Below are 12,419 nucleotides of genomic sequence, written 5' to 3'. Positions count from 1 at the left end.
TAACATGCACTCGAACCACTCAGTGCTAATCTCAACCACCCAGTCTGCTGTAACCAGCTGTGGCATTAGCAAAAACATTCCGTCAAATGCTCAGCTCCCCTTGCAGGGTGGGCCCAGCCCCTGGGAACAGGGCTTTGCAATACGATAGCATTCTCTCACTGTGCTGAAAACTACAAGGATAGCATGGTCTGTCCCTAAGTGAGAGCTCTGGGCTGCGCTCCAGAGACGTCCCCTGAGCAGTGCTGAGAGCAGCACTAACAGGCTCTTGTGGGAGCTGTATCCCACTCTCCAGAGCTGGAGGGAAGGTCACCATGACACAAAGCCCGTGGGAGATCAGGAGAGTAAACGTGGTAGTAAAAGGACCCCTTCTCCTGCCCCTCTAGAAAGAAATGCTCTGGAAAGGAGTGACATGATCCCACCTAGCTGCCTTCAAGGAAGCAGGCCGGGCCCCTCCATCCTTACTGACTTGTGCAAATGTGTCACTCTGTCTCGTGTCTGACCTCTGTCCTTATCCATAAGGAGCAGCTGAAGAGTCAAGGAGCAGCAGCATTTACCCTTGGAGGAGCGGAAGTCACCGGAGATATGATGACCCCTACCCAGAACTCATGGTGTGGGCGCTTAGGGAGAATTATCAATACCTGCACTCACCAACACAACACAATCTGATCTTTTAACTTGTCAAAAATCTCTTCATCCATCCAAATGCAATAAGCAGCAGTTAAGTTAAAAATGGAAAGAGATGCTATTTGTTATTTCTCTTCCTAAATATAGCTGCCACTGCCAGCACCAACTTGCCACCACAGTCTCTACAGCCACGACTCCATACCCTGGGAGGCATTCCGTCCAACAGATTCTTGAGACAGATGCAGCCCATCCCAGGGTACAATTTCCCACACTACACAGCAGGCAGATCTGTCTGTATTGAGGAATTTTCATAGAATCATAGAAGATCAGGGTTGGAAGAGACCTCCAGAGGTCATCTATTTCAACCCCCTGCTCCAACCAGGACCAACACCAACTAAATCATCCCAGCCAGGGCTTTGTCAAGCCTGACCTTAAAAACCTCTAAGGATGGAGATTCCACCCCCCCCTCGGGAACCCATTCCAGTGCTTCACCACGCTCCTAGTGAAATAGTTTTTCCTAATATCCAACCTAGACCTCCCGCACTGCAACTTGAGACCATTGATCCTTGTTCTGTCATCTGCCACCACTGAGAACAGCCGAGCTCCATCCTCTTTGGAACTCCCCTTCAGGTAGTTGAAGGCTGCTATCAAATCCCCCCTCATTCTTCTCTTCTGCAGACTAAACAAGCCCAGTTCCCTCAGCCTCTCCTCATAAGTCATGTGCCCCAGCCCACTGATCATTTTTGCTGCCCTCCGCTGGACTCTCTCCAATTTGTCCACATCCTTTCTGTAGTGGGGGGCCCAAAACTGGACACAATACTCCAGATGTGGCCTCACCAGTGCCAAATAGAGGGGAATAATCACTTCCCTCAATCTGCTGGCAATGCTCTTACTAATGCAGCCCAATATGCTGTTAGCCTTCTTGGCAACAAGGGCACACTGCTGACTCATATCCAGTGTCTCGTCCACTGTAACCCCTAGGTCCTTTTCTGCAGAACTGCTGCCGAGCCATTCGGTCCCCAGCCTGTAGCGGTGCATGGGATTCTTCCATCCTAAATGCAGAACTCTGCACTTATCCTTGTTGAACCTCCTCAGATTTCTTTTGGCCCAATCCTCTAATTTGTCTAGGTCAGTCTGGACCTTATCCCTACCCTCCAGTGTATCTACCTCTCCCCACAGCTTAGTGTCATCCGCGAACTTGCTGAGAGTGCAATCCATCCCATCATCCAGATCATTAATGAAGCCCCCAGGACCGACCCCTGGGAAACTCCGTTTGATATCGGCTGCCATAGACATGGAGCCATTGATCACTACCCGCTGAGCCTGACGATCTAGCCAGTTTTCTATCCACCTTATAGTCCATTCATCCAATCCATACTTCTTTAACTTGCTGGCAAGAATACTGTGGAAGATTGTATCAAAAGCTTTGCTGAAGTCAAGGCATATCACGTCCACCACTTTCCCCATATCCGCAGTGCCAGTTATCTCATCTTAGAAGGCAATCAGGTTGGTCAGGCATGGCTTGTCCTTGGTGAATCCATGTCGACTGTTCCCAATCACCTTCCTCTCCTCCAAGTACTTCAAAATGGATTCCTTGAGGACCTGCTCCATGATTTTTCCAGGGACTGAGGTGAGGCTGACCAGTCTGTAGTTCCCTGGATTCTCCTTCTTCTCTTTTTTAAAGATGGGCACCATATTTGCCTTTTTCCAATCGTCCAGGACCTCCCCCAATCACCATGAGTTTTCAAAGATAATGGCCAATGGCCCTGCAATCACATCAGCCAAGTCCCTCAGCACCCTTGGATGCAGCGCATCCGGCCCTATGGACTTGCGCATGTCCAGCTTTTCTAAATAGTCCTTAACCTGTTCTTTCACCACTAAGGGCTGCTCACCTCCTCCCCATACTATGCTGCCCAGTGCAGCAGGCTGGGAGCTGACCTTGTCTGTGAAGATCAAGGCAGAAAGAACATTGAGTACTTCCGCTTTTTCCACATCACCTCTCACTAGGTTGCCTCCCTCATTCAGTAAGGGTCCACATTTTCCTTGACTTTCTTGTGTTGCTAACATACCTGTAGAAACCCTTCTGGTTACCCTTCACATCCCTTGCTAGCTGTAACTCCCGTTGTGCTTTGGCCTTCCTGATTACACCCCTGCATGCTCAAGCAATATCTTTATACTCTTCCCTAGTCATCTGTCCAAATTTCCACTTCTTGTAAGCTTCCTTTTTGAGTTTAAGCTCACCGAAGATTTCTCTGTTAAGCCGAGCTGGTCGCCTGCCATATTTGTGATTCTTTCTGCACATTGGGATGGTTTGTTCCTGTGCCCTCAATAAGGTTTTTTTACAGCCAGCTCTTCTGGACTAAGCCCAACAATCCTGATATTTACCTGTGCAACCACCACGGACCCCTCCAATCCCCTGCAGTTGCTGCCTGAGGCAGTTTCTAGCCCCAGGGCTCCACTGCACATGCCCCGGTTAACAGGGACGTACAATGCCAAGGTGCAAGTCCAGCAGCCGCAGCAGTGTTTTTGCCCATGCACCAGACGCATTTTCATGGTTAGTGCAATGCTGGAGCTCCCATCCCACTGCTCACATCCTTACACCTCCTCCTGACAGTGGAAAGGACTCTGGAGTGAGCCTCTGAGATGGAGGAGGGTCTGGGATTGAATAGAGAGCCCCACTTTATGGCACTGATCCCTTAGTTCCGGGCAGGCAGCACAGTTAGCTGGGGTACTAAGAGCCAGAGAGAACCATAGGGGCCTGGCTCTGTCCTGCAGCCTCAGTAATGAATCTACTTTATTCATTGCAACCAAATCCTCTCTCTTCTCCACCACAAGAGAGAATGCAAACCAACTTGGACCCCACAACCTGCCCTGATCCCTAGGGTCTGTGGGAGGTAAGGAGATGCATTGCATACTCCCACAAAGACCGCATCACTCTACCCTCCATTTACTCTCTCCTCTAACTACTCAGGGTAGGGCCCAGTAACCGAATTACCTGACCTCTGTGTACATCCATGGCTGATGCACAGCTCAAATACTGCCAGGCTGGGTGAACAGTGATGACTCTCTCTTTTCTAACACAGAAATATCGCCATCTAGAGAACTCCCAGCCATCTCCTTTTTAAAGAAACACTGTCTAGTCATTTATAGGGTCTGTAATTGTCTCTCATTTCTCTCCATTGCTGATAAAAAAGAAAATTTTAGACACTAGAAAATGCCTTCTCTTCCCTGCCAATTTCGTCCTTTTGTGTTGCAGAAACATTGATTTTTTTCTCCCTCTGTTTTGAATAGAACTGCAGTGAATATGGCTGTCTTTCACAGCTGTCATTAATTCAGAGTCTTATCCTGCCCATCCAGTTGCCAAAAATACACACGTGCTGGTGCATTTGTGACATTAGAAAGTTCAAAAACTGTAAATGGAAATGACTCGCTAGGCATTTAACTGGCCATCATCACACAGTTTCTGTAGCAATATAATTCATTGCATCTGTAAGTTATGCACCTACATTGTTACATATCTGAGCCTTAAGATCCTGTCTGTTTTGATTTGGAGCTTAAAGTACTTGACAGTGTCCCTTTAAGAAGACTGGAGACTGGCTAACTTGCTTACCACAGACTCATTGCCCTGCAGACTTTCAGCATGGCCACCTCTAGCATCCTCACTAAAACAGCAACACAGACAAGGGACAACCACGTTCAACATCATCAAGCGTCACTGATGACACCCGACGGGCCCATGCAACGCCAGGCAAGGTTACAGGAAAACAGGCCCTACCTCTGAATAACAGCTGCCGAATCATTTTCTCGTTTCCGTCTCTTCCTCTCTGCGTAGCCCCTGAATGCCCTGGGAAACCATTTTAAGCCATTAACCAACTACACAGCTTTGAACTGAAGATGACATGAAACAGACAGACAGAGAGAGCAAGCTCTCACCAGACAACAGCGAGTGAGAGGCATGACCCTCCCAACACAACAGGCTGGCTCTGTGGAAGAGACCCAGGCCACATGGAACCATACAGAAGTCAGAGACTGGCTGAGAGGAGACCATCAAACCATTGTGTACTGGTTATTTACAGTTATTACAGGAGGCTGGGAAGGTGGCTGCTCCCAAAGCTAGCACAAGGATACCCAGAGTATGGCCTGCAAAATGGCAGACACTAGCCCTCACTCCTAACATGGAGATTTGGACCTTAGAGACTACAGATCCAGCATGCAACACCCAGGGGTGCTGGAACAATTTGTAGGGGGCGGGAGGTGCTGAGAGCCACTGAACTAAACTGTAAACCCTCTGTATGATGGAATCCACTTCAAGCCAAAGGGTGAGGCAGCTCCCCTGAGCACCCCTAGATCTAGCACCTATGGCAAACCTGTTCTTGCCTGAATCAAGTTAGGACAGAGCATGCTGGGACCTGTAGTCTCCATGTTAGAGATGAGGGTGACTGAAATCTGTTCTATTTAGGCATCCAGGTGCAGCCATCAATCATCTGGCAAGCTGACCATGCAGCCTTCAAGCAGGGGAAGCCCTAGAGAAAAATGAGATGGTGGGGGGTTCTGTCCAAGAGGTCAACAAACAAGGAAACAGAAACAAAGGCTGTACTTACGAGATGCTAGAGATCCCAGGAGAACCAGAGAAAGGAAAAGAGAAGAGACGTGCATTAGTGCTCAGCCACTGCCGGGCATTCTGCATATTGAATGCTCATTAGAGAGGGGCAAATGTTTCTGAGGGATGGGAGGAAATGGCCTCTTCAAAAGATCTCCAAGTCAGAGCCTGATTGTGAAATCTGGACTCTTGGAGACAGCATGTGACCTAGTCACCCCTGAACTAGCAGGGAAGAGTAAAATCGGGCCCAGCCAAGACCACCACATTCCCGTGGAGCCAGAACCATGCAGGGGAAACCCCCCATGCTCTGGGAGCAACAAGACCCAGGTGGTGCCTTCCGCGCCTTCGCTATGTGGGCTGCAGAGAGGAGCCAGCCAGAGCCCCCAGCTGGTCGGTCGCCGGCAGAAGCAGCCGAAGCAGGGACCTTTGGACATTCTGAGAACTTCTGTGGGTTTGCCCAGACTGTCCCTGCCCTGTGCTGATTGGATGTTTGCTCCAACTGCCTTCCCTCACAGTCTCTTCACTCCACACCTGCCCCTCTTACCCTCTTCTCCACTCAAGGACCCTCTCGGCCTCTTCTCTTCCCTTTTCTTTCCAGTAACTGATCCCCTCATATGTCAACCCACCAAAAAATAAACCATGGCACTGCCATGCCTTTTGCCATCATGTGATGGGTCAATCTGCCAGTGTGCTCTGTCCCTTCCCTGCCCAGTGTCTGCCTGGTGTGTTTAGAAGTGTCAGCTCTGTCTGCTACTCTCGATACAGCACCTAGCATAATGGGGCCCCTTTCTTGGTTGGTCCTTAGGAAGTACTACAATAAACACATTAAATCATAGAATATCAGGGTTGGAAGGGACCTCAGGAGGTCATCTAGTCCAACCCCCTGCTCAAAGCAGGACCAATCCCCAATTTTTGCCCCAGATCCCTATATGGCCCCCTCAAGGATTGAGCTCACAACCCTGGGTTTAGCAAGCCAATGTTCAAACCACTGAGCTATCCCTCCCTGCAATAAATAATAATAAAAATTAAAGCCCATAGGATGTGCTTACACCAGTGTGACACCTGAATGTGATCCACTGGGCTCAAGTGGCCGCTTCCCCACAAAGGGACGAAGGCATGTCCTGGCTTGCAGCGTATATATTCTCCAGAGGAAGGCCAACATGGCTGTACTATAAATCTCACAGGCTACAGGAGCAGACAATGTGCATATTATCTAACACCACCGTCCTTGGAAATGGAGCCTGGGGACTCAGAGACATCTCTGGGATCTCCTTGGATTTAAGGAACAGAGTTGAATACCGAGACATTTTAATCAAGATAGCGCCACGTTTCCTTGGGTCCTTTCCAGAAAGGGTCCTTAAAGTAGCTTTCCTCACAGAAAGATGATTGATTCAGACTCTCACAGCTCCATTTCCAGGGCTCTGTTTTCAGAAAAGCTCGGAGGGGTCCCTTCTGACTCTCAGCAGTCTAACCATTCCCATGTCACGTAGCGAAGATGACTGGAGACAGTGAAGGATGCTCCCAGAGGCAGAGGAAATGCCTGCTTGCTTTGTGGGCATTTTGGTTTATTAGAGTAAGTCTGTGAAAAACAGCTTATTGCAAATATTTATCAATTGCTATTTGCAAACAGTGAAGTGAGAATCCATGAAATTAGCCTCTAAGACAGCACATTGGGGCTCCTTAAACCTGCCTATCTCTACCTATCTATATCTATCTATCTATCTAAGCTATTTCTAACATGCCCAGCCTGCCTGTGGCAGCAGCATTAGATGGCAGGTGGTGCTGAGGGGTTCCACGTGCCCTGCCTTCTCAGCCTTAAGAAGGGTCATGAAGGACGAGAAGGGCAAAGAAGCTACATGAGGACAGGAGCATAGCAAAGGTGGCAGACACAGAATGAAGAAGCTCATACTCATCCCCTGGGGTGAGTTTAGCATGCCAAAAAATGCAATCTGAACCCACCCATGGCTCTTAACTAGAACCTGCCAACCAGCTCTGATCAGGAAGTGTTTCCCCTGTGTAGGCTCATATGCCAGGCAAGCGATGCAGGGCCCAGTTCAGGTGGTGGGTGAAAACTGTTCTCTGGTCCGGACCTCTTCCATACCTCAGCAACTCGTTCCTCCTGTACTGACCCTACTCCTCACCACTTCCTTGGGCATCTACCTGCCATCAGAGAGCTGGCCCCTGACATTTCTGATGTGGCTTCAGGAACATCCCAGGAAAAACTTTTGGCTTCTTTTCAGAGCTGGAATTAACCCCTCAGTACCGAGGTGGAGAAAGGATCAGGGTGCAAGGACGGGGCACGGGCAGGCATGCTTAATGATTAGAGTTGGGAGTCAGGGATCAGAGCCAGAGCCATAATCGGGGTCAAGCCAAGGGTTGGAGCCAGGGTTGGGAGCTAGGGGTGTGGCATAGGAGCAGGGACCTGGAGCGAGGCATGAAAGCAGGAACCAGGGGCAAATGCAGATGTGGGATAAGGACGGCAGGAATCAGGAACAGCCAGGAAGGCAGGCTCAGGAGTTAGGCCAATAGGTAGAGTTGTAGTGACTGGCAGCCAGCCAGGAATTCACCTAGTTGCTCAGACAACTTCCTGTGCCTCCTCCTGGTTAGCGTAGAGCATCCAGGCCAATTGGTGGGGCTGGACATCTCCTCCCAAACAGGAGCTTTGTAGGTGGAGCCCTTGGTGAGCTAGAGCTCCAGCTCCGCTAGTCCCCTTTCCAGTGAGATGCTGAGTTGCAGCAGTACTCTGAGCGCAGCCTGCATTCAAAACCCATGATCCCTCACATCGCCCCTCGCCCACCCCGGGTAGCAGTGAGACAGGTTTCCAGGGGCAATTTTTGTGGAAGGTATTTACCAGGTCAGGGGCATGGATGTTCTCCACCAGTTCCCAGGAGCTTTCTTCAGGATTGCAGCCTTTCCAGTCCACAAGATACCAGAGTCTCCCCGCATCTGATTCTGGCCTCAAGCATCTCGTGGACAATATACTCATAGTGGCATTGAACACGTATTGGGGGGGGGGGGCGTAGAGTGAGGATCGATGAGGGAATGGGTCCTGAATGTAGGGTTTCAGAAGAGATACAGGAAACTAGGTGTATTCAGAGGGAACGTGTTAAATTGAGTGATGTGACTGGATTAATTTGCAGGTGAGCTCAGTAAAAGCCAAGGAAGTGGAAGTCCAATTTTCTAGATAGCCTTCCGTGTGCAGGTTTTTCATTAAGAGCCACATCCTCTGGCCTACTGAAAACACAGGCCCTCCTGTCATCAACAGTCCCATATTATTTGTAGCTCTTGGCATCTTCCAGGTGAACATTTAGGTAATCTTGGGTTTGACATTTCTGTTGTACCCAATCCAGGGTTGCTGGGTTTGAGAAGTTGTGGTAGCTCCAGGTAAAACTGAGGGTGGAACCCATAGTTTGAAAATAAAGGGCTTTGTTCTCTAGAGGGGTGTTCTGCATTATTGTACGTGAACTCTGAACATAACAGCATTTCAGCAAGGACCAGACATTCCGGTGGAAGTTTATGTAGCATTGAAGATACTGCTTCAGGATCTGGTTGGTTCTGTTTGACAGTTGTCTGGGGGTGATGGGCAGAGGAGAGACAGGAGCAGATGCCCAAAATCTGGAGAGCTTCTTGCCAGAAGCAGGAAATAAACTGAGTACCATGGTTAGAGATGATGTGCTCCGGGAGGCCATGGAGGCAGACAACTTGATCCACCCAGAGCTGGGAGGCTTCCTGGGAAAGGGTAGACCAATGCAGGGGACAAAATGAGCCATCTTTGTGAAGTAGTCCATGACTGTCGGAACAGTCATGAACCCACTGGACTCTGGTAGTTCTACTACAAAATCTGGGGCAATGACTTCTAGGGGCCAGGTGGAGTCTCGAGGGGTTGAAAGAGTCTGAGGGGATTATTGTGTGGTATCTTGGAGTGGGTGCGAGTTGTCACATGCTTGTAGGGTTGTAGTCCTCAGAGGTCCAGGGGGAATGTATATATGACCTTTCACATAAGTTACCCCACCTTGGACATTGTGGGGTTCCCTAATTACGGCTGACCCTGATTGTGTGAGGGTTAAACAGGTCTTGGCAGGGAGCCAGGCACAGAAAGTTATGAGATTTGAGGATTCAGGAAGTTTTAGGGTTTGAGCCCTTTGGATCAGTATAACATTTTCCCTTCTGGGACAGGGCATTGACCTTGCTATTTTTGGGTCCTGGACAATAGGAGATTACAGAAGCACAAAAAGAATAAGGCCCACTGACGTTGTTGGTAGAGGGCCTTAGCCCTATGCAAATAGTCCAGGTTCTTATGATCAGTGTACACCTGGACAGGGTACCGGTCCCCTTCTAGATAAGTGGTGCCACTCTTCAAAGGCAGACTGAACTACCAAGATTTCTTTCTCCAAAATTTCATAATTTTGCTCCATGTGTGACTTTCCTGGACTAAAAGTTGAGGACCATGTCTTTGGGATAGCACTGCTCCTATGGCCAGGTTGGAAGCATCATTTCTATTATGATGGCTTGCGTGGTATCAGGGTTGACCAATAAATAAGTGGTGGTAAATGCGAGTTTTAATTGCTCAAAGGCCTGCTGGGCCTCGGGAGATCAGAGGAACCTGGTGTTTTTGCAGAGCAGAGTCATGAAAGGGGCAATCCATTTGAAAACCTTGGGATGAACTGCCAATAGATGTTTACAGCCCCAGAAAACACCGTAGGTCTCAAATGTACCATGTGCTGCCCATGCGAAGACTGCCTTTACCTTGAACGGGTGCATTTCAGTATCAGTGGGGGACTGGATGAACCCCTGGAATTCTTTGGGGGGACTGATCAAAGGTGCAATTTTCTAGTTTAGCACAGAGGCCATGTTAGTGCAGCCTCTTCAGGATGGAACGGATGTACATGATGTGTTGTTCAGCATTGTCTGAAAAAATGTGTGTGTCGTCCAGGTGAGCTACCACGTATTGGCCCAGAATGTCCTGGAGTACGTCATTAATTAAATGTTGGAACATCGCAGGCATCCTTGTCAAACCACAGGGCACCACGAGATAGTCAAAGTGACTATAACAGATTTGAAAGGCAGTCTTCCATTCATTCCCAGCTCTAACATATCCCAGATTATATTCTCCCCAGAGGCCTAGCTTTGTGTACACCCAAGCAGTGCTCATGTAGTCCATTAGCTTGGGGATCAGTGGTAATGGGAATTGGTTTCTAATAATAAACGGATTCAGCCTCCAATAATCCATGCCTAGTCAGAAGCGACCACCTTTTAAATGCGTGAGGTGGATTTATGAATAAACCCATGGCTAGGTTCTCCTAAAAGGTAGCAGTGTAGAGCAGATGGTTAGGGTTCAGACTTGGCATGTGTATGCCTGAACAGAACTCTTACCCTGGGCAATCACAGTCCCTGTGCTGGAGAAAGGCGTCTGCGTCTTTTTTAATCACTGTATTTGGGTTGGAGTTAAGGACTGGGATCTGCAGGGAAAGTTCTGTTTGCTGCCCATTTCCTGCGGTCAAGCAGTGCTGCTGGTAGAATTCTGAGAGAAAGCTGACTTTTAGTTCATGCCAGTGGATAAGGGGGTTGTGGAGGGCCAGCCATGAGATGCCCAGGATCAGAGAGAAGTGCTGGGAATGGATGGCACTGAACGGTAAGATCTCTCAATGCCCGTGGATAGGAACTTCGAGAGGGACAGTTTCGGTGGCCACTGGTGTGGAGGATAAGATGGACCTGTCAGTTATTGCTACTAGGTCTGGACCACAGGGCAATCTGTAGTGACCTGGCGGCTTCTGCATTGATAAAGTTGTCTGCTGCACCCAAGTCAAAGAGGGCCCACAGCAGAGGAAGTGGTTGAGGGTGTCGCGGGATTTGTAACTCACGTGGTACTTGTGGGTACAGTGCCAGGCGCCAGGAGCCAGCACACATTCATGTCAGGACCCCAGTTGAGGGATCAGGGGACCATTCTGCCAGGTGCCCAAGCTAGCCATCTTCACTTAGCCTGGGCTGGCTTGTTTCACAGATTGCTTCAGGCTCGGTTCCTCATGGGGCAACTGGAGATAGCATGGCCCAGCTTGACACAGTGCTTATCACTTGCAATGCCTCTCTTCAGGGGTGAGTTGCCAGTGCACCAGGTCTACTTGGTCTAGATAATACTTAGTCCTGCCATGAGTGCAAGGGACTGGACTAGATGATCTCTGGAGGTCACTTCCAGTCCTATGATTCTGTAATTCTACTTGCATGGACTCAACTGGCAGAGCAGAATCCAAAGGGGAGGGGAGGTGTGGTTGGAGCTGTCAAAAATGGTTGATATTGCCTACTGGAGGGCATCCCAGTTTGACAGAGGACTGCTGGCTACCAACAGGGTGGAGGCCCAATCCAACGCCTCCCCAGTCAGCAGGCTGACCACCTGGCCCACCTTGGCCTTGTCAGAAGAGTATGTCTGCGGATGAAGCAAGAACAAGAGCTTATGAAGTTCAGGAAGCCTCGAGATTTGGAGCAGTTCCCATCAAAGCACTCAGGCAGTGGAACAGCAGGTCCCAGCCTGGGTGACAGCATAGCCAGGTGGACCCCAAAGCACAGCGTTCTCTGCTTGGAGTTGATGGGCTTGCTCCCACAAGGCCTGATTCTCAGCAGCCAGCTGCAAGTTCTATGCCTGCAATGCTCAGCTGCCTGTCTGGAGGCAGATCGCCTGCTTGTGCAGCACGGATGGCTCCGGGGGTCTGAGAAACTTCCGTAGGTCTATCCTCAGCTGGGCCCACTAGGGGGAGTGGATAGTGGCCCGAGCAAGCTGTCAGGACTGGGATAATGGGCGGCCAGACGTAATGGATAGAGGTGGGAGCCAGGAACCGAACCGGGTGTCAGAGACAGAGTCAGAAGACAAGCCAAGGGTTGAAGTTGGAGTAAGAGTCAGGGGATGAGCTTGAGCTGGAGTCAAGCCAAGTGTCAGAGCTGGAGTTGGTAGCTGGGCCTAGGGCACAGGAGCAGGGACCTGGAGCAAGACAGGAAAGCAGAAACTGCGAGCAGATGGGGATCTGGGATGAGGAGGGCAGGAACTGGTGGGAAAGCAGGGCTCAGAAGACAGGCTAGTAAGCTGGGTCCATGCTGGTAGCTAGCCTTGGATTCACCTAGTTACTCAGGCAACTTCCTGTGCCTCCTTCTGGCTTCAGTAGTGTGTCCAGGCCATTTGGTGAGGCTGGACATCTCCCCTAATCAG

The 12,419-nt window shown here is 49.7% G+C and overlaps 1 protein-coding gene across 2 annotated transcripts in view; it reads right to left on the bottom strand.

Moving 5' to 3' along the window:
* The window catches only part of NSMF (NMDA receptor synaptonuclear signaling and neuronal migration factor), an 81,849-nt gene that overhangs the window by 25,045 nt on the left and 44,385 nt on the right, over positions 1 to 12,419 (bottom strand). The window contains exons 5-6 of one of the 2 annotated variants that reach the window (XM_007067661.4): positions 5,226 to 5,231; positions 4,400 to 4,468 (exon numbers count right to left, since the gene is read on the bottom strand). The exons of the other annotated variant lie outside the window; for it this stretch is intronic. Coding sequence (XP_007067723.2) covers positions 4,400 to 4,468; positions 5,226 to 5,231 — 75 coding nt within the window. The remainder of the gene's footprint in view (positions 1 to 4,399; positions 4,469 to 5,225; positions 5,232 to 12,419) is intronic. 2 annotated transcript variants of the gene reach the window in all.

This window comes from Chelonia mydas, chromosome 16 (genome assembly GCF_015237465.2).
Source record: "Chelonia mydas isolate rCheMyd1 chromosome 16, rCheMyd1.pri.v2, whole genome shotgun sequence".
NCBI classification, from domain to species: Eukaryota; Metazoa; Chordata; order Testudines; family Cheloniidae; genus Chelonia; species Chelonia mydas.
This window is presented reverse-complemented; position numbering and strand designations above follow the sequence as displayed.